This window comes from Dendrobates tinctorius, unplaced genomic scaffold (genome assembly GCF_039654945.1).
Source record: "Dendrobates tinctorius isolate UK_male_01 unplaced genomic scaffold, ASM3965494v1 ptg000162l, whole genome shotgun sequence".
Classification (NCBI taxonomy): domain Eukaryota; kingdom Metazoa; phylum Chordata; class Amphibia; order Anura; family Dendrobatidae; genus Dendrobates; species Dendrobates tinctorius.
The window spans coordinates 18,177,064-18,197,774 of NW_027361829.1; the positions used below are offsets into that span (position 1 = coordinate 18,177,064).

A 20,711-nucleotide genomic window follows, 5' to 3' on the forward strand; every position below is an offset into this window, starting at 1 on the left:
TCCTTCTCCCTACACACTCTGTGTAACATGATACTAGTGTGCTAGCAGACCCCCACTGAGTAGTTTATGGCCCTAAGCTGGCTGAAGGTAGTTGTGGAAACGTGCTCTTTTGTCTAAGGGGCCCGTTACACATAGCGATATCGCTGTAACGTCACCGATTTTGTGACGTAGCAGTGATATAGCTAGCGATATCGCTACATGTGATACTTACCTCCGACCGGCTCCCCCGCTGACTATCGCTGGTTGCGCGAGAACGTCCTGGACCATTTCTCGTCGGGCGCTTCCTGCTGGGCTTCCTGTGGCGCCGACGAGCGACGCGTGGATGTGGGCGGGAGGATGTCAGGTAAGTAGCAACCCCTGCTATGTCGCTGGTGAGATCTGCCTATGTGGCAGCTCACTAGCGACCACTTAGCGATGCACCAGCGATCCATATCGTTGTCGGGATCGCTGAAGCATCGCTAAGTGTAACGGTACCCTAAGATAGAGTTCATTTAAGATCTAAATATTAGGGCATATCTTGACCCCAGTTGGTGTTATAGATACAAAACTTACATATTTGGAATGTACTCCGATGGATCTATACACCAGTAAATTTTCTAGGTTCCAGTATCAGCCGAATCCAAGTTATAGATTCGGCTTGAACCAGGTTATGCAACGGCTTCGTGTTTGGACTTAAATGAACACCAACATCATGTTGAGAAAAATTATACTTTAGTCGTCGCTCTATGAGGTTCCCTCCCCAATATATGATACTTAGGAGGTTTTAGGCATTTCTGAAAAGGGGATTGCTTCCATAGCTCCGCCCCCCTCAGTGATGTCACAAGCAGAGGGTATATGATCATGAACCTCAGTCTGAGGTTATTCAGACCTGTGGGAGACAGCATATACCATTCATGCCGTGGGCTGAATCATTGCCTTTGGGAACCCCTCCCCCCACCACATTGCTTACCATGGACTGAGGTATCTGTAAGTTTAATTTCACCTTTAATCCTCTTTTATTTTGTAATTGCCTGCATATTCTATAATTGTCTCAATTTGTAACATCTTTTTGTATATTTGTAAACACTGCCTACTTTTTGGAGTAAAATATAATATTACTAGCTTTGTTTTCCTTGCTCTAATATGTATCCCCATGACTTCCGTGCTAAATTAAGCCAATGCTACTGATCGGGTGGCTCCTGACCCAATCTTAATTAGAACCAGGAGCTGGTGGTGGCATAGTGTGTTCTGGGCTTTTGGGGTAGACCCTGGCAGTGACGGACGGAGTTTAATAAAGGTATATCCCGCCTGGGGTCGGGATTAGTCATCTCCCTCACTGCGACCTTCCCATTAGCCCGTACAAGGTGAGGCAGCCCATCTGGCGACTACTTATCCTAGGTGCAGTTCCCTGACTGACCTAAGGGTGAGGGTGGGCACCGGAGAGCTGCAAGTTCCAAACCGGAACTGGAAAGTGGGATATACATAAATCCCTGCTGAAGAAGAACTGGGGGCAGCCAAACACCTCCAGTTTGTGACATATTGATGGCAGCAGTGGGATAATAGAACATTAGTGATCTGGTCTGAGCAATCATTCCTCTCACTAAAAACTCACACAGTTCTTGTGAGGACCCTGTGCAAAAAATTTTGGAGAACGAACTCAGTGTTTATTAGTGCTGAGACAATGCAGTGTGTATAGCAATTATTCCCTCCCCTTCTCTTTGTTTTTCTGTCCTGTCTTTTGTTTGGCAACCATGATTAAGCTGGGAGAAGCTTTTTATAAGCAGCAGTCCAAAGACACTTTTTGCCCTGTGCACGTTGAAGCAGATTGACCCCACGGCAAAACCAAAGAGCAAATAGTCACGGAACTGGTGCAATTTGAAGAGGGTCAGGACCGTGCCCAGAGCCCAGTGGAGGCTTGGACCAGCCAAAGTATCGACGTTACTGGCCCAGAGGTCCAGCTGGTGCAGGCCGACCTTACCTGCAGCCAGGGAGCCGTGGACCGCTATCTGCAAATGGCCCTACAACACTGCCCCGCAGACGATGCGGACAGACGTCTGCAGCTGATCCAGCAAGCTCAAGAGAGCCGAGCAGAGAGAGGCTGAGAGAGCCGAGACACCAAAAACTGCAGATTGCCCAGCTAGGGGTAGTACCCTCCACAGCACAGAGCAGTGAGCCCAGCAGCGCTTAGATTCCTAAACCCCGGCCAGAGCACTTTCCTGTGATGGAAAAGGACGAAGATTTGGACACTTCTGCGGGCCTTTGAGAAAGCCTGCAGACAGTACCAGCTGCCTGAGAACCAATGCCCCAGGTACTTGACCCCAGGGCTGAAAGACAAAGCTCTAGAGGCCTTTGCTTCTCTCCCTCCAGTACAAGATGGAAATTATGAGGCCATCAAACAGGCCCTGATAAAGAAGTACCAGCTAACCCCTGAGGTATACCGCAAGAAGTTCCGGAACCTACAATGTGGCCCACACGACAGTTACAGCGATGTGGTGCAAGGACTCAGGACTCACTTTGACCAGTGGATCCAAGGATTGCCAGTGACCACCTTTGAGCAGCTGAGGGACCTGATGATCAAAGACCAGTTCCTACATCTTGCCTAGCTGAGGTGCGACAGTTCGTGATGGACCGAGAGCCAAAGGATCCTGATAAAGCAGCGCAGATCGCTGACACCTATGAGGCCAACCAGAAATCAGAGGTGCAGAAGCCAGTCACCGCCAGCCTGCAACCAACCTCAGTGCCCCTGCCAGATGACACACCAAAGGCCCTGTCCCATTTGCCAACGCCAGGCCTACAATAGACCCTCGCCAGTGTTTTTCCTGCAAACGGACTGGACATATCAGCGCCACCTGTCCTGAGAAGCAGAAGAACCCCCCAGTCAAGGCCTCCAGGCCTAATGCAGCAGTTCTTTTGGAGGGTGAGGTGGTTGGGAGGGTCGATGACAATGTGCAGCAAGTCCACGTGGGGGGCCATGTCGCTAGAGGCCTCAAGAGCATCGGGGCTGAACGGACCCTCATGTGACTCAAACTGGCAGACCCTGATGAGATTATTTAGGGGAAAACCCTGACTGTCACCGGGATTGGGGGCGTCCGCTGTCCCTTGCCGATGGCCCAGGTTTTCATAGATTGGGGAGCTGGGAGAGAGGTGAAGGAGGTGGGGTTGTCTGAAAATTTGCCCACCAATGTTTTTTGGGGACTGATTTGGGAAGAATGGTTGTGTATTATGTCCCTGACACCCCTCCTCAATCTGATACTAAGGGTAATGCTAATGTTATTGATAATGATGTGAAATTGCCTGCTTTACCTGACGATGTTTTACCTGATAACCATTTTTCTGAGAATGATGATGTGTCTACAGGTGCAGAAGAGCCCAGCCACATCACCCTGCTGGGTGAGGCGGTTGAGGAACTCGTAACAGGAGCAAGCAAAAGTGCTAAGGGAGATGGGGTAGATGCACGGGAACCATGAAGAAGGTAATACCATGCAACTGACCACTAACCATGAGGAAGGTAACTACCCCATGATTAGCACTGCTCCTGAGGTATTGGGGGTGGATGGGGAGGTAGAACCCATTGCAGCGCCGGCTGATGGGTCTGTGGAAAACTCCGGCGAGACAGCCTATGTAGCCGCTTTCACCTGCAGTCAGAGTGCCCAGATTGTAGGTAACGCCCTGCCTTCTGGATCCTCCTCAGAGGGTTGACTGAAACAGAGATAGACCCAGAGCAGGTCCCAGAGGGTTCCCGTGAGGACATAACCTTGACGTCAATACTGGCTGTCTCCAGCCAGGAGTTACAGGCTGCTCTGCAATCAGATGCGAGCCTAGAGTCCTTGAGAGGCCTCGCTCAGGAGCCCACCTCTGAGTCGGATAAGGAGAGGGTGTTGTGGGAACGAGGAAGGTTGTATCGGGAGATAGTTCCTGGTAAATCTCAAAAGGAGTGGTTGAGGGAAAGATAGCTGGTCATCTCGTACCCATTCAGGGGTGAGTTTTGGATTGCCCATGAGATTCCACTTTCTGGACACTTGGGGATCATCAAAACTGAGGCCCAGCTGTCTCAACACTTCTATTGGCCCAAGATGGGGACAAATGTGACCAACTACTGCCGCTCCTGTATCACCTGTCAAAGAGTAGGGAAGTCAGGCTCCCCTGGTCTCTTTGCCAGTGATAAAGGAGCCTTTCCACCTGATCGCTGTTGACATTGTGGGCCCACTGGCCGTCTCCAGCAGATCGGGAAAGAGATAAATCCTCATTGTGGTAGAGTACGCTACCCGGTACCCGGAGGCAGTGGCTCTGTCCTAAACTAAGGCGGATAAGGTGGCGGGTACACTATTGGACATCTTTTCACGAGTAGGATTTCCCAGAGAGATGCTTACCGACCAAGGAGCCCAATTCACGTCTCACCTAATGGAGGCTCGCTGTAAGAAAATGCAAGTGAAGCATCTGGTATTGAGTGCATATCACCCTCAAACCAATGGTTTATGTGAGCGCTTCAACGGTACCCTCAAACAGATGCTAAAAATGCTGGTTGAGACTCAAGGGCGCGACTGAGAGCGGTACCTCCCACACATGCTATTTGCTTACCAAGAGGTTCCGCAGGCCTCAACGGGGTTCTCCCCCTTTGAGCTCCTGTACGGCAGGTGAGTCCGGGGACCCCTTGGGTTGGTAAGGGAATCCTGGGAAAAAGAGCCGACCCCTTCAGAAGTGTCCATTGTGGATTGTCATGTCCTTCCGCAACAAGATGCAGACCTTGACGCAGTTGGTGCCTGACAACATGACGCAGGCTCAGGCTGACCAGAAGCACTGGTACAACCAGAACGCCAGGGAGCAGACCTACAAGGTACGTCAGATGGTGTGGGTGCTTGTCCCGGTACCAAAGGATAAGCTTCAGGCAACCTGGGAAGACCCGTACGTCATACACCAACAGCTCAACCCAGTAAACCTACGTGGTCACTCTTGACCACGCTCGAGGTAGGTGTAAGGCCTTTCACGTCAATATGATGAAGACTCATCAAGAACGTAAAGCCTGCATCCTACCAGTCTGCAACCTGCCCGAGGACGGGGAGGAAGACCCCCTCCTGGACATGCTGGCCCAAACCAAGGCCGGTTGGTCCCTCAAGGACGAAAAGGTAAGCACCTTGCTATACGAATCCCAGCGGTCGCATCTGCAAACTGTGCTGGGACACTTCCTGGCCATGTTTACCAACTGACCTGGAAGGATAGACATAGCTGTTGTGAGTTCATTCTCTGGTTCACCAGTTGTGAGTTACCCTTCTGGACTCCCTCTGGTGGTGACGGGAGGTGGTGCGGCTGGTTTGATCGGTGGAGTTCTGCCACCTGAGAATGAGGGTGACGATTGGATCTCAGGATTCTCAGATTGGATTTAAGACAGCCGACACCCTATTCAGTTGCTGGTGATTCCTTCTGGCTTGTCAGCTCTTGGTTTTCGGCTCTGTTCCAGTCATCTAAAGCTAAGTTTTTCTGCTAATGTTCACACTTGATTTTGTTGGTCTATTCAGTTTTTTGTGTGGTCTGCCAGCCCCGGCTGGGGGCTGAGCTGAATTTCCACTCTTTATTTATCAGTATTTTGCCAATTGGCTTTTTGTCCCTTACTAGTTCGGTCTCTTTTTGCTCTGTCTCAGAATATTTCAGAGTGCTGATATAGTGGGAGAAGTCTAGTGACTTCAGGATTAATTTTACTATCAGAAGTGTTGGACATTATTTTTGTAGGGTTTTTTGCAGGTTGCAGACAGTGTCTTCCCTTTCCTTTCCTGTCTAGTTAGTTTGGGCCCCATCATTTGCTCAGCCTATTTTCCTGCCTGTGTTTGTGCCTTCATCTTGTTTCACCGTCAATACATGTGTGGGGGCTATCTAGTCCTTTGGGGTCTGCTCTGGGGCAGTTAGTTTTCCCTTTTCTTGCTTTAGGCTTATGTAGTCCTCCGGCCGTGACGAGGCGTCTAGGTTCATCGTAGGCACGCTCCACGGCTACTGCTAGTTGTGTGGTGAGATCAGGGATCTGCAATCTGCATAGTTACCAACCACTCTGGTTTTCTGTGGCTTAGCTTGTTTTGCTTTTTTCTCCTCGGAGACCCATTCATAACACATAGCGGTCCACAAAGTGGACACCGGGAATCCTGCCCCACTACGCCGGACACCCTATCGGATCTTTGACGAGGTGCAGCATGCTATGCACCAGGAGATCGATGAGATGTTGCAATCTGGGGATGATTCAATGGTCCAAGAGCGCATGGGCCTCACCTGTAGCCCTGGTGCCGAAGAATGATTGGACTACCCAATTCTGCGTTGACTACAGGGGGCTCAACGCCATCACTACCTCTGATGTGCACCCAATTCCACACATCGAGGAGGTGCTCGAGCAGTTAGCAAACACGGAATACCTATCCATCATGGATCTGAATCTGGGATACTGGCAGATTCCCCTGAGCTCTGAAGCACAGGAGAAATCTGCCTTTATCACCCCCTTGGGACTGTACGAGGCCACGGTCATGCCCTTCGGCATGAAGAATGCCCCTGCCATTTTCCAGTGGATGGTCAACCACCTGCTTCAGGGACTGGAGAAGTACGCAGTGGCGTACCTGGATGACATTGTGTCTTCAGTTCCACCTGGTAGGAACACCTTCAGCATCTCCAGGAGGTGCTCAAGCGTATTCACCAAACAGGCCTGCCCATCAAGTCGGGAAAGTGCCAGATGGGCATGAGCAAGGTCCACTACTTGGGGCACCGGGTAGGCAGGGGGTCTATGAGTCCAGAGCCTGGGAAAGTGGATATTATCGTGTCCTGGCCCACCCCCAGGAAAAAGAAACAGGTGATGTCCTTCCTGGGCATTGCAGGGTACTATAGGTGCTTTGTTCAGAACTATAGCAGCCTTGCAAAGCCCTTGACTGACCTAACCAGGAGGAAGCTACCCCAAACAGTCGACTGGACAGACGGCTGTGAGGTGGTCTTCCTGGCTTTGAAAACAGCCCTGAGCAGCTCTCTCGTGTTAAAAGCAATCGACAGCAGTCGGCTGTTCCTGGTACAGACCAGCGCCAGTGAGTTTGGCCTCGGTGATGTACTTAGCCAGGTCGACTCGGAGAACCAAGAGCACCCCGTGTTGTACCTGAGCCAGAAGCTTCTGCCGAGAGAACTGGCCTATTCCACCATAGAGAAGGAGTGCCTGGCCATGATTTGGGCCCTGCAACGTCTGCCTGTACAGTTGCACCTTCACTGTGGTGACTGACCACAACCCCCTGAGCTTGCTGCAATCCGTGTCTGGTACTAACGGAAGGTTGCTACGCTGGAGCCTTGCTCTCCAACAGTACGACTTTACCGTGAAACACAAAAAGGACAATGCCGATCGGTTGTCCCGCCAGGGCGAACCTGCCGAAGTGTGCATGGAGGAGTACTGAGAGGTCCTGCCTCCGTAGCGCAATCCAAAAGGGGAGGTGTCATGATAATATAATTATGCCATATTCTGAGTATACTTCTAGAAGGTTCCATGACTTTACAGGCACATGCTGTCGGCTTTTTGACCCCCCCCAGCTCCTTCTCCCTACACACTCTGTGTAACATGATACTAGTGTGCTAGCAGACCCCCACTGAGTAGTTTATGGCCCTAAGCTGGCTGAAGGTAGTTGTAGAAGAATGTGCTCTTTTGTCTAAGATATAGTTCATTTAAGATCTAAATATTAGGGCATATCTTGACCCCAGTTGGTGTTATAGGTATGAAACTTAAATATTTGGAATGTACACCAATAGATCTATACACCAGTAAATTTTCTAGGTTCCCGTATCAGTCGAATCCAAGTTATGGATTCGGCCTGAATCGGGTTATGCAACGGCTTTGTGTTTGGACTTAAATGAACACCAATGTCATGCTGAGAAAAATGATACTTTAGTCATTGCTCTACGAGGTTCCCTCCCCGAGATATGATACTTAGGAGGTTTTAGGCATTTCTGAAAAGGGGATTGAACCATAGCTCCGCCCCCCTCAGTGATGTCACAAGCAGAGGGTATATGATCATGAACCTCAGTCTGAGGTCATTCAAACCTGGGTTAGACAGTGTATACCATCTATACTGTGGGCGGAATCCTTGCCTTTGGGAACCCCTCCCTCCACCACATTGCTTACCATGGACTGAGATATCTGTAAGTGTTTATTTTCACCTTTAATCCTTCTTTATTTTGTAATTGCCTGTACATTCTATGACTGTCTCAATTTGTAAAATCTTTTTGTATATTTGTAAACACTGACTACTTTTTGTAATGAAATGTAAAATTACTAGCTTCGTTTTTCTTGCTCTAATACGTATCCCCACGACCTCCGTGCTAAATTAAACCAACGCTACTGATGGGGTGGCTCCTGACCCAATCTTAATTAGAACCAGGAGCTGGTGGCAGCGTAGTGTGTTCTGGGCTTTTGGGGGAGACCCTGGCAGTGACGGACGGAGTTTGATAAGGGTATATCCCGCCTGGGACCGGGATTAGTCATCTCCCTCACTGCAGCCTTCCCATTAACCCGTACACAGTGAGGCGGCCCATCTGGCGACTACTTATCCTAGGTGTAGTTCCCTGACTGACCTGAGGGTAAAGGGGGGCGCCTGAGAGCTGCAAGTTCCAAACTGGAACTGGAAAGTGGGATATACATATATCCCTGCTGAAGAAGAACTGGGGGGCAACCAAATATACCCCCAGTTCGTGACATCATGTTGTAAGGTAATTTGTAGCTCACAATGAATGAAATTACACCTCACTTTTCCCACTAAAAACATCCCTCATATGGCTATGTAGATGTAAATATACAAAGTTATGGCTCTTTAAAGATGGAGAGGAAAAAACAAGAGCGCAAAACTGAAAATGAGGCATGTCCTTAATGAGTTTAAAAAGCCCCAAATGAAATGAATAAGGTACAAATACAATGCAGGTGAAAAACACCACATACTAGGCCCTACCCTTCAACAAGATGCAAAACTTTGTGAGGATCTATAATAATACAGTTTTTGCCAGTTTTCAGCACCACTTTTGTTCAAATTTTTAGTGTGCCACACTTTAATAAATCTGCAATAGTAATTGTTAAGTCATAAATACCTTCAGATTTAATCTAGGAGTAAGGCCATTTTTACTGCAATTTTTAGGTCTGCATTTTGCCTGACAATTTTTAAGACAAAACCTACTGTAGCCTTTCAAATAGATACAAAAATTGACAAGTGTCATGTATAAGTAGCCTAGGGCTGCATTCACACATGGCAGTTGTGTTTTTTAACTGATTTTCAAAACTGAAGGCATAAATACTGTGATTTTATCACTGGCAAAAAAAAGTCGCAGCTGCAACTTATGAACAAACGCAGCCGCATGCCCTATGTATAACCATTGTAACGCCTTCCTTATCTACCAGGACAAGATTTGGTCTGTTCCTTGGCTCCTTTCACTGTTAGAGCTTGTTTACATGACTGTATTTTAGGTCAGAGTGCTGTCCATGAAAAAAAAAAACACTTGGAGCAATGTTATTCAATGGGGCAGCGCAGATGAGCTATATTTTTTTTCACTGACCAAATCTGTGTGTGAACTAAAAAATTATCGCAGCATGTGCTAGTTTCCTCTGTAAATCAGATGAGACTCACCCATTCCAAGTCTATTGGTGTGTGAAATATCTGATGCCATACGGTGCCCCAGTGTAACAGCTGATTTTCATGGATACATTACAATTCTGTAACATGGGAATCTGTAAATGTTCCTGTAAATTATTAATACCTTTAAAAACAGATTGTACAGTCACCTCACTTTCTTGATGAGAATGATTGATTTTTATACGATAGTGTGAATTTACCCTTACATGAAGCTCCACGTCAACATATAATACTAATAATTGCTGCTTGTACATTTACATGATATATTAGTTTTGAAGTAGAATGAAGACAAAGCTTAAAGTGCACCTGTCACCTGTTTTGGCCTCTATAAGTTGCGGCCACTGCCTTTCAGCACTTATCTACAGCATTATACAAGTATAATGCTGTAGATAAGCCCCCGATCCAACCTGCAAGATAAGAAAAATAAGTTTATTATACTCACCCGGGGGGCGGCCCGGTGTGTTTCGGTCCGATGGGTCCGGGTTGGGCACCTCCCATCTTATTGCGACGACGCCCTCCTGCTTCATCACTCCCGGCATCGCACTCCTGCGTAGGCGTACGTCACTGCCCTGTTGAGGGCAGAGCAAAGTACTGCAGTGCGCAGGCGCTGGACCTCTCTAACATTTCACAGCACCTGCGCACTGCAGTACTTTGCTCTGCCCTCAACAGGGCAGAGAAGTACGCCTGTGCATGAGTGCGATGCCGGGAGCGAGGAAGCAAGCGGGAGGGCAGCAGCGCAAGAAGATGGGAGGCATCGGACCCGGACCTGCAACGCCCATCGGACTGGACCGCTCCCCGAGTGAGTATAATAAAACTTATTTTTCTTATCTTTCAGGTCGGACTGGGGGCTTATCTACAGCATTATAGAATGCTTAGTATATGCGAATCCAGACTCATTGTAACACCACTAGAGGGGATAGCTTGCCATATGGCTGTAACGTCCTCTGCGGTTCTGGGCTGCAGCCAGGCAACACCCCGAGAAACACTGATACCCTTTACCCCTATACAGGGATCTGGATTTACAACAGAGCCCAGGAGGTAGCTGTCTGAATATGAGCAGCGGCAGAGCAGGACGGTCGTCAGAGGGAAGTAGGAAAAATGGCAGGCAATAGAAGAGTCAAATTCAGGCCAAGGTCAGAGTCAAAAGCCAGGAGGGCGGCAGAGGTACAGAATCGTTAGGAAGTAGCAGAGTCAGAATATCCAAGCCAGAGTCACAAACCAGGAGAGTAGCAGAAGTACAAAGTCGTCAGGCAATAGAAGGGTCAGAAATCCAAGCTGAGGTCAGAGTCAAACAGAAGTCAATCACTAAGTAGCACACAGGGGAACCAAGAATATATCCGGCGGCTTGCAAGCCCAGTCCCAAGGTATTTGAGGGATCAGGTCATCCCTCACAGGCTCCCGGGCTGATGATGTCATCAGGACCACCCCCAGGACCAGACCTAATGATGATGCACCAACCCCTTCATGACTGACAGAGGAGCGGAGTCTGCGTCCACTAGATGTCTGCGCAGAAGCCCTTTCACTGTTGCCGCCATCACTCAGGCGCGAGCCACGGCGCCTCCTAGTAGCTGAGGGCGGAGCAGCAGGCCCCGAGTTCGACGGCGACATGTCAGTCCGGCGCCTCCTGGTGGCCGAGGCCTGGAGAGCAGGCCCCGAGCCCGAGGGCGGCGTGACAGTCCGTCGCCTCCTAGTGGCTGAGGGCGGAACAGCAGGCCCCGAGTTCGACGGCGACATGTCAGTCCGGCGCCTCCTGGTGGCCGAGGCCCGGACAGCAGGCCCCGAGCCCGAGGGCGGTGTGACAGTCCGTCGCCTCCTAGTGGCTGAGGGCGGAACAGCAGGCCCCGAGTCTGACGGCGACGTGACAATGGCAATGCAAAAAATTCCCCCAGTCACTGCACTCACTTACACATAACATGGAAAAACAGGAGAAAAAAAGGGGAAGTAACGAGTGCTTTTATATATAAATATATCACAATTTTATTAATACATAGTCAGATACAAAAAATCACATTACAAATATATCAAAAAAGGTGCCAGACAGTAGCTCTATGGGAATAGGGGTAAGCCTTCCGTAATAGAAGCATTAGAGAAGATCGCCAATGCAAAAAGTCAACAGGTATCGCCTGGTTACAATAGTATATCCACTTATGATAAAATCATATGAGTAAAGGATAAAGTCAATGAGGCTTACCGAGAAGATAAGAAAGGAGGAGGAAAACCCCTATGAAGACCCCTACTGTCTGGCACCTTTTTTGATATATTTGTAATGTGATTTTTGTATCTGATTATGCATTGATAAAATTGTGATATATTTATATATAAAAGCACTTTGTTACTTCCCCTTTTTTTTCTCCTGTTTTTCTAGCATTATAGAATGCTGTAGATAAGTCCTGAAAGGCGGTGGTCGCATCCTATATTGGCCAAAAGAGGTGACAGGTTAGCTTTAAAAAAAACAAAGGAAACTTTTTGGAAAATATATTTTGTCACATGTGTGAACTTTTGAAATAAAAAAAGATCCAAGAGCAGAGATGTAAAGATTATACCTAGACATATGTAGAGCAACTCCTAGCCTTTCTAGCTGTGCTCAGTTAGCGGTTTCTACTCAGCCTTAGTAACCACATAACCAGCCCAGTATTTTCCAGAAAACACGAACCCAAGTGTTTCCTGTCATGTCTAATTTTACTGGTCTGGTTATGTGTAGTACAACCCCTCTAGCGAGCAAGCACAGTTTAAGAAGCCACACAAGTAATGAAGTGCAATGCATTGAAACACTTAAATGTGTCATATTCTCACTTCTAACACATTGCCTTAAAGCAAACTGGAAAAACGATATTGTTTGTTCTTTAAAAGGATATCAATACTACAGCAGTGTAACTGAGCTGGATGGAGAACTGCTGTGGGTGCAGCTTTTGGGGCACTCTCTTTGTCTTTTTGTAGCTGAAGCAGAATCTGGAAGTGGGGAGAAGTATAAAGAATCACTAAATATGTTCTCATACCTGCTGGTTTTGATACTGTTGGAGGCACAGCTTTTATTGCCATTTTTAGAGCCAGAAGAGAATTCAGCACGAAATAAAAGTATAAGTCCCTCTTTTGTATTTCTTTTCCATCCACTTCTGGCTATGTCTTAAGAAAACAACTTGGAAATCGGCCACACTACCTGAATCAATATCAGAATGTGTCAGTCCAAATTTATTTTTTTGTTTTAGAACTATTGATGCTCAAAGAGGTGATGCTTGAGTTAAACATTAATGGGTTCTCATTGTTTGCAGCATGTGATATTGGCGAGCATAATATCTGGATCGGCTAGCATAGCTCTAATTGACATTACAGCTTATCCGAATAACTATAATGGGGCTCACAGTGATGAGGAGCAGGACCAGGCACCGTCACCTTTAGTGATCAGCTGCAGTGCCTGTGTAAGCAATGAAGAGGACATGGAGCAATGACTTCTTCACTTTGCTGATCTTAGGAAGTTGGACCTCCACCTATCAAACCTGATATGTCATCAATATTAAAGGGAAACTAGCACCAGGTTTTATGCCACCTAAACAGAGCAGTATAATGTAGAAACAGACACCCTGATTCTAGTGATGTGTCACTTACTAAACTGCTTGCTGTAATTTTGATAACTTCTTTGTTTTTTGAGCATTAGATTATCACTAGAGGACTAGTAAACATGTTGCAATCTAGCCCTCCATATTCATGAGCTCTGTATAACCACACCCCCACCATTGATTGGTAGCTTTTTGCCTATGCACAGTATACATAGAAAGCTGCCAATCAGTGGTGTAGGTGAAGTTGTAGTAAGTGATCTAGTAAGTAATATATGTGATATATTAAATGATGGAACTACAGTGAGTGGTACATTGCTGCAATCAGTGTCTTTGCCCCTACATCATGCTGTTTTCAGACAGGGCAGCAAAAACCTTGAGACTTATTCACCATTAAGCTCCAAAAGAATTTGTTTAAGAAAGATATACTTATTTATTTTACTCATTTATATAGCGCCATTAATTCCACAGCGCTTTAAAGACAGTATCGGCACTGTCCCCATTGGGGCTCAGAATCCAGATTCCCTATCAGTATGTCTTTGGAATATATGAAAATGTAATTTGCAAACCTGACAGGTCTTACCTTTGAAGAACTTGTTTTGTTTATATATATATATATATATATATATATATAATCATGCTCATATTAAACCACATACAGTAATGCAAGTGCAGTTGCTTTTCATTTGTATATTAGAAATTTTCTAAGCATTAAGGAAAAGATCTTGAGGTGCTGTACTCCTAAGTTTTGGAATATCACATGAAAAATAATATATATCCATAACTAGCTCTATGCTCTTTTCTTTAGGTGAGAAGCGCCTGTCGGACCTGCCATATGATGCCAGCAGTAATTTTGAGAAGGAGAATGATATGATGCAGACACACGTAATGGATCAGGCCATCAATAATGCAATTACATATTTAGGTGCTGAATCCTTGCGTCCACTGGTTCAGACCCCACCAGGTGGCCCTGACGTGGTCCCAGTTATTAACCCAATGTATGCCCTCCATAAACCTCACGCAGATGTTGTATCTCACACCAACCAGGCAGCACATGAAAGTGCAGTGGAGAACCTGCTGTTACTTTCCCAAGTTAAATCCATTGCTTCAGAGAAAGAAGTTTCTCCAAGTAACAGCTGTCAAGATTCCACAGATACTGAGAGCAACAATGAGGAAAGGGGAGGACTTATATATCTGACCAGTCACATACCGCCCCATACTAGAAATGGGATGTCTATAAAAGAAAACAAGCAATTTGATGTGTATAGAGCTGCCAATGACAATTCTCAAGATGCTTTCAAAGTCATCAGTGGTAACGGAGAGGCAATAAAAGTCCACAAGTGCGAGCACTGTCGAGTTCTCTTCTTGGATCACGTGATGTACACAATCCACATGGGCTGTCATGGTTTTCGGGATCCATTTGAGTGCAACATGTGTGGATACCAGAGCCAAGATAGATATGAGTTTTCATCACATATTACCCGAGGGGAACACCGTTTCAATATGGGTTGATCTAACCTCCTCTTTGCCATATATTTAATGTTCCTCCAAAAAAAAGCACAAACATTTTTCAAGGTGAAAATTTTGAAGACGTATCTATGAACCCAACAATGCATCCCAAGATCTACCACTTACTACAGTTAACAATATGACTACTTTTCATTAAGACTGCATGCCTTTTATAGGATTTTTATTGTTACAGTGACATGATGCCTCATTTTTAAGCATCATGCTTTTGGAAATCTTTTGAAAAGTGTTTGTATTAAGAAACCTAGAACTTACATATATGTGTATTGCTAACATCTGTCCGTTGTATGCTTCTATAATAATATATATGGCTCTTGAGAGCTACTGGGCATTTCTAAGCAACATAAAGAGTCCTTATTCATATTTTTGCAAATGTTAGTCTTTAAACAAATTCTGGAAGTATATGATTGATGCTAAGCTTTATGCTGTAGCAGACCGCCATGGATATTGTTCATGACAATAGTTCCCATGTTTAGTTTAATTATTAAGGAGCATTTAAAGTTAAATACAATATATTACAGTATCCTATAGGGTTATTGATGAATGATAAAACTGACAGTATCATACTACATAATTGTATAATATTAGCTTATTTATAGCTTCTGGTGTCAGCATTATTTTTGAGGGGCTTTATTGCCATTTCTTTTGCTTTTAAAATTCTGCCTACCAGCAGTGGAGTGTTATAACTACATTCTTGTACATATTCACAAAAAATCCTGACATAGATTTTGAACCTGAGCAGCCTGGACATCCATAAGGGTGAGTCTTGTATATATTTCAACACTTTACAAACTTAAACAAAAAATTATTTCACCAATTTTAAAAAAAAGTTCCCAAAAAAGCACAATAACAGACAACATACGGGATATGGAAATTACACTTCTATCTAAATAATATATGTTACAATTACTTGCTATTTAGAGGCTCTGTTCATATTTGCATGTGAAACCATGACACACTACTTAATTTGTCACAAATTTTTTTGTAAATTTTGTAATCGTGAAAATTATGAACTTATGCTAAACTCTGTGAAGAATATTGATGCAAGGAAAAGTGAAAAAGTTATATCACAACTTTAAAAAACCAAAACTGTAGCATGATTGTTTGCTATGTACAGTTGTTCCACTTTTTCATTGTGATTGTTTAATACATTTTCCCAATGCCACTACACCATGAATATATTATTGCTCTCAAAAATACAGTTTATATAAAAAGTCTGCAATGCTAGGTTTTTGTCATTAAAAAAAATCATACCAATTAGAATGATTTCAGAAATGTTTACAATGTTAATGTCAGCCATTATCTGCACAATTCAATTGCAAAATAAACTGAAATCGTTTTAGGTGGAATTATAAAGATTAAAAGCTCAATTAATGTGGTTGCATAAATAAACACACCCTTAGACTAATATATCTAGAAATGTCCATCTTTGCCCACTCTTCCTTGCAGTAGCCATCCAAATCTGTTATACTGCAAGGACATCTCTTGTTTACAGCTTCATTCAGGTCACCCACCGATTTTCAATTGCAATTCAGGTCTGGTCTCTGGCTGGGCCATTCCCAAACTTTGCTTTTTTATCAAAGCTATTCTTTTGTTGATTTGGAGGTATGCTTGGGGTCTCTGTTATGCTGGAACGGGAAATTTATCTTCATCTTCAGAATTTTAGCAGAAGTCTGAAGGTTTTGTTGCAGAATTGATTGGTTTTCGCACCTGTTCATAATTCCCTTCACCTTGAATTATTATGGGGGGAATTCCAGCAGTTCTAATCCCTGAAGCACAGCCCCAAAGCATAATGCTGCCTCCAGCATTCTTCACTGTAGGTATGGTGTTCTTTTGGGGATACACAGTTTTGGCTTTGCACAAAACATAATTTTTGAAACTATGGAATTTTAGAATGATAGATTCATAGTTTAAATGTAAACTTAAATCCATCAAGTTCAACCTATAGCCTAACATGTTGATTAAGAGGAAGGCAAAATCCCCATGAGGCAGATGCTAATAGCCTCCATGTTAGAGGAAAAATTTCTTCCTGACTCCATATACAGCAATCAGAATAGTTCACTGGATCAACGTCCCATCACAAAATCTAGTACTAATTAATCTGTAATATTATATTTATAAAGGTTGGCATTCCAGTACTCCATTAACTTTTGTAGTACTTCAACTATTACAACATCATGTGGCAGAGAGTTCCAAAATCTCACTGCTCTTACAGTAAAAAATCGCCACTTGTGATTATGATTAAACCTTCTAGCCTCTAGATATAGAGGATGCCCCCTTATCACCATTGCAAGCCTAGGTGTAAAAAGATAATTAGAAAGATCCCTGCACTGTCCCCTCAAACATTTGTACATTGTAATAAGATTACTCCTAAGCCTTTGTTGCAAACTGAATAACCCCTGGGTCGATAATCTGTATTGGCAATGCAGTTAACCATCCATCCTTAATAACCTTGGTCACTCTACTCTCAGCCGCTGAAGTTTAGCTATATCTTACTTATACACTGAAGCCCAAATTTGTACACAGTGTTCTAAGTGTGGCCACACTAGTTGAATAGTGGCAAAACTATGTTCTTGCCACGAGCATCTGTGCACCTTTTAATGCATATAATTATTTTATTTGCCTTGGCAGCATTTGCCTGTCAAAAAGTTTTTATGACCAAAAAGTTCAACCTTTGTCTCGTCAGGCTTGTTTTTCCACATGCTTTTGGAAGACTTGTTGTAGGTTTTGGCAAAACTTAATCAGTCTTATATGTTTTTCTTTGTAAGAAAAGACTTCTGTCTTGCCACGCTACCCTACATGCCATACATATGAAGAATACGTCTGCCAATATGAAGACTATGAGATATTATTGTCACATGCGGTACCCAACCAAGTACTTGCTATAGATTCATTTAATTTCTTTAATGCTGCTGTAGGCCCTCTTGGCCCGTGTATTGACTACTATTTAACATGAGTTTAAGTAAGAATAGTTAATTGTAAACACAACCACATCCCCAAATCAGAAGGTGTTCTCACATATGCAGCCTCATTATTTTAGCTTTATTATTTTTAATTTACCCCTCAAAATTATTTGTTTGTTTCTCAATCCATTTGTGCACATAATGGATGACAATAAAGGTCAAAAGTTCTGAAATGATTCTTCATGGTATATCTTACTTGGCAAAAAGCTTGCATTTTAACAGGTGTGTAGACTTTTTATATCCATTGTTGGTCATATGTTTAGATTGAAATTGAAGAATTGTGTCTTCTTTCAGTGTATAACCTAAAAATGAAGATTCAGTGGAAGGCAAAAACTCCGTATATGACAATTAGGTTGGAGCCACACACAACGTATAAAAATCTGGTCCGTATTTTACGGCCGTAATAGGCAGAAATGGTCCATAAATAGTGATCCGCACGTCATCCGATGTCAGGGTGTGGCCGCGTATTTTGCACATGTAAGCATCCATAAGTAATCCAAATGTGATCCGTATACCGTATTTTTCTCGTAACCTTGCAAAATGGATATTTAACGGTTTTGAGGCCTGCACATAATTTAAATCATCATCATCAACCCTATTTATTGCCTCTACACCAGGTGCCAGCCTTCAATCTGCCCATTTGGATGCTGTGCTTGTGTTGGTGTTTTGGTGGTTGTTAGCAAACATGTCAAACACACTTCAGATCAACCCAACTGACTGTGTTCTGTACAACTGGGTTTTGTCCCACCACTTTGGCCAGCCATACCCAGTGATTGTGGATCCGAGGAGGAGAAGACGAATATAGGTCCATCAGCATTTGAGACAACGCCTCAATAAAGGCCATTTTCACAGGCTTTATACAGCTCTGAGGACACCTCCCGACAAGTTTTTCCTCTATTGTCGGATGACCATTTCTACCTTTGATGTTTTGTTGGAGGCAGTGCGCCCAGGGATCACCTTTCAGGACACCCGGATGCGCAAATGTATCTCTGCGGAGGAGCACCTTCTCCTTACGTTATGGTATGTATTTCTCAGCTACAGAATGTATGTACATGATTCATTTTCTAAATAATTCTCTTACTCAGTGACCCCTTTTTTGCTGAGTGACATTCTTAATATTTCCCAAATCTATTGTCAAAGCAAGAATACTATGATATTTGATTACACATTACATAGCCATGTTACGTGTGTATATGTAGTGTAAGGCTAGCTTCTTAGTTACACACTGTTCTGGTGATCTAAATGAAAAGACTGGTGGAGTGTGGCTTCGGCATTCTTTGTGCCAACTGGCGTGTCCTCCAGTCTGCCATTCAGCTGAGTGAAGCCAACGTCAGTGAGGTCATCAAAGCATGTGTGGTCCTCCATAACTTCAATAAGACTGCATAATTGCTCCTCATCTGATGTGGCTGAAGGTGTGGTGGACAATGGGGATAGGCCTAGGCCACATGTGCACCCTTTAAGGCATTCTCTCTCAGGACGCAAAGTCCATGATGTGTTCAACCAGTATTTTGTATCACCTCAGGGTGCTACTACCTGGCAAGATCAGGCTGTATCTTTGTTGTGATGTTCTTATGTGTTGAAGTATAAATTTTTTTTTGGCCCTTTAATATTGTTTTTTGTTTTGTTAATTTGGCCTAAAGATGTGTAAAGAGTGCAATTTTGTCAAATAAGGAAACAAGAGTCCGAACTTTGCATTTTCTACTTTTTTATAAATGCAAAAGTAAACTTGGAATAGTGCTTACCATATTTTTTCATATGGCATATATTGCCCATAAAATGTGGGCCTTTATGTATTATACATAATTTGTACAACAAAATATAGAAAAACATACCTTCATTTGCTAAGGCAAAAAAAAAACAATTTGAGTTCACAATTGCCGGTATGTTGGTGGAGGTGAGGGTTGGAGGCCTCTTGGGGAGTGGGGTTCCCAGCTTGTCCATCACCCTGCCTGTTGTGGTGGATAATCTTGGCCCAAAGTGGCCATAAGGAAAATGGAGATTATACTCCTGTGGATGATTGTAGCCACGTCCATCATACCCACCAATATGACCACGTTGTCCAAAGCCAGGTTGGGGCCAGCCTCCAACACGGGTCTGCAGGTTGGTTTTGGGGGGGAATGGGTTGAGGTGTACGCGCATGTGCAGGAGGAACTTCAGATCCTAATTGAGCAGGCACATCAGGGTGTGGGGTAAGGCGGAGATGGTTATGGGGTGAAGGCTGCCACCTCTCAAGAAACTCAAACACCTCATATGGGATATTGGGGTGTGTGCATGCATCAATTAAGATCTAAATGGATCCTCGCACACGTAGCCTCACCTCACGGGGTAGGGGACGGAGGTACCGGGAAAGGCTTCGAGAATAAGCCTCTTCACCCTCATCCTGGGCAGCCCTGGACAGGTAGTTGAGGACACCTGTGTCAACATGCCTCTGGGTATCAGAGGCAGTGTTATCTCTTCTACATCTCCCACGGTGGCCTACGGCTGCAGGCTGGAGGGAGCCCTCAAGACGGACAGTAGGGCTGCTGCTGTTGCCGGCTTCTTCAACAATGCCGGGTGCTGGTGGAGCTGCTGGTTCTGGACCAGGTACAGAATCAGATGCTGGTCCTGGTGCTGTTGGAGCTTGGGGGTTGCAAATGGAAGGCTCAGAACATGGGCCTGCCACCTCTTCACCTCCCCCGACCGGGTCTAGAATGGCCTGAGAATCTGACCCTGTCTCCCTCTCTGTGAAGTTGGACTGAGTTCTGTTAGGAAATTTAGTTAAAAAAAAATGTAGCTCTGACACTAAACAGCATATGTGTCATGTGGCGTGATGTCTGTACTTACGGTCTGAGATCCATAATTGGTGCCAAAAAAGCCAGGCGGTCAAAATAAATATATTTTCGCTTGGTCAGTGCTGTTGCCCCACTCCTGGCCCTCTGCTGCCTTTCCTGCCGGTACTGGTCGCGGATGCTGCGCCAGCGTCTCATCACATCCTCAACTGCAATGTGAAGGGAAAATGTAATTTTACCTTTGGGAAATGTGACAAGCAACTTTCTTAACATTTCACATAGTCATGTGGCCTAGTAGGATGT

General features: G+C 44.8%; 1 protein-coding gene across 2 annotated transcripts in view; it reads left to right on the forward strand.

Annotated features, from left to right (window-relative positions):
• The window catches only part of IKZF1 (IKAROS family zinc finger 1), a 231,280-nt gene extending 214,901 nt beyond the window's left edge, over window positions 1–16,379 (forward strand). For both annotated transcript variants that reach the window (XM_073549868.1, XM_073549869.1), the window contains exon 8: window positions 13,959–16,379. In XM_073549868.1, the coding sequence (XP_073405969.1) occupies window positions 13,959–14,662 (704 nt within the window). In that variant the 3' untranslated portion in view covers window positions 14,663–16,379. The remainder of the gene's footprint in view (window positions 1–13,958) is intronic.
• Window positions 16,380–20,711: the final 4,332 nt, after the last annotated feature.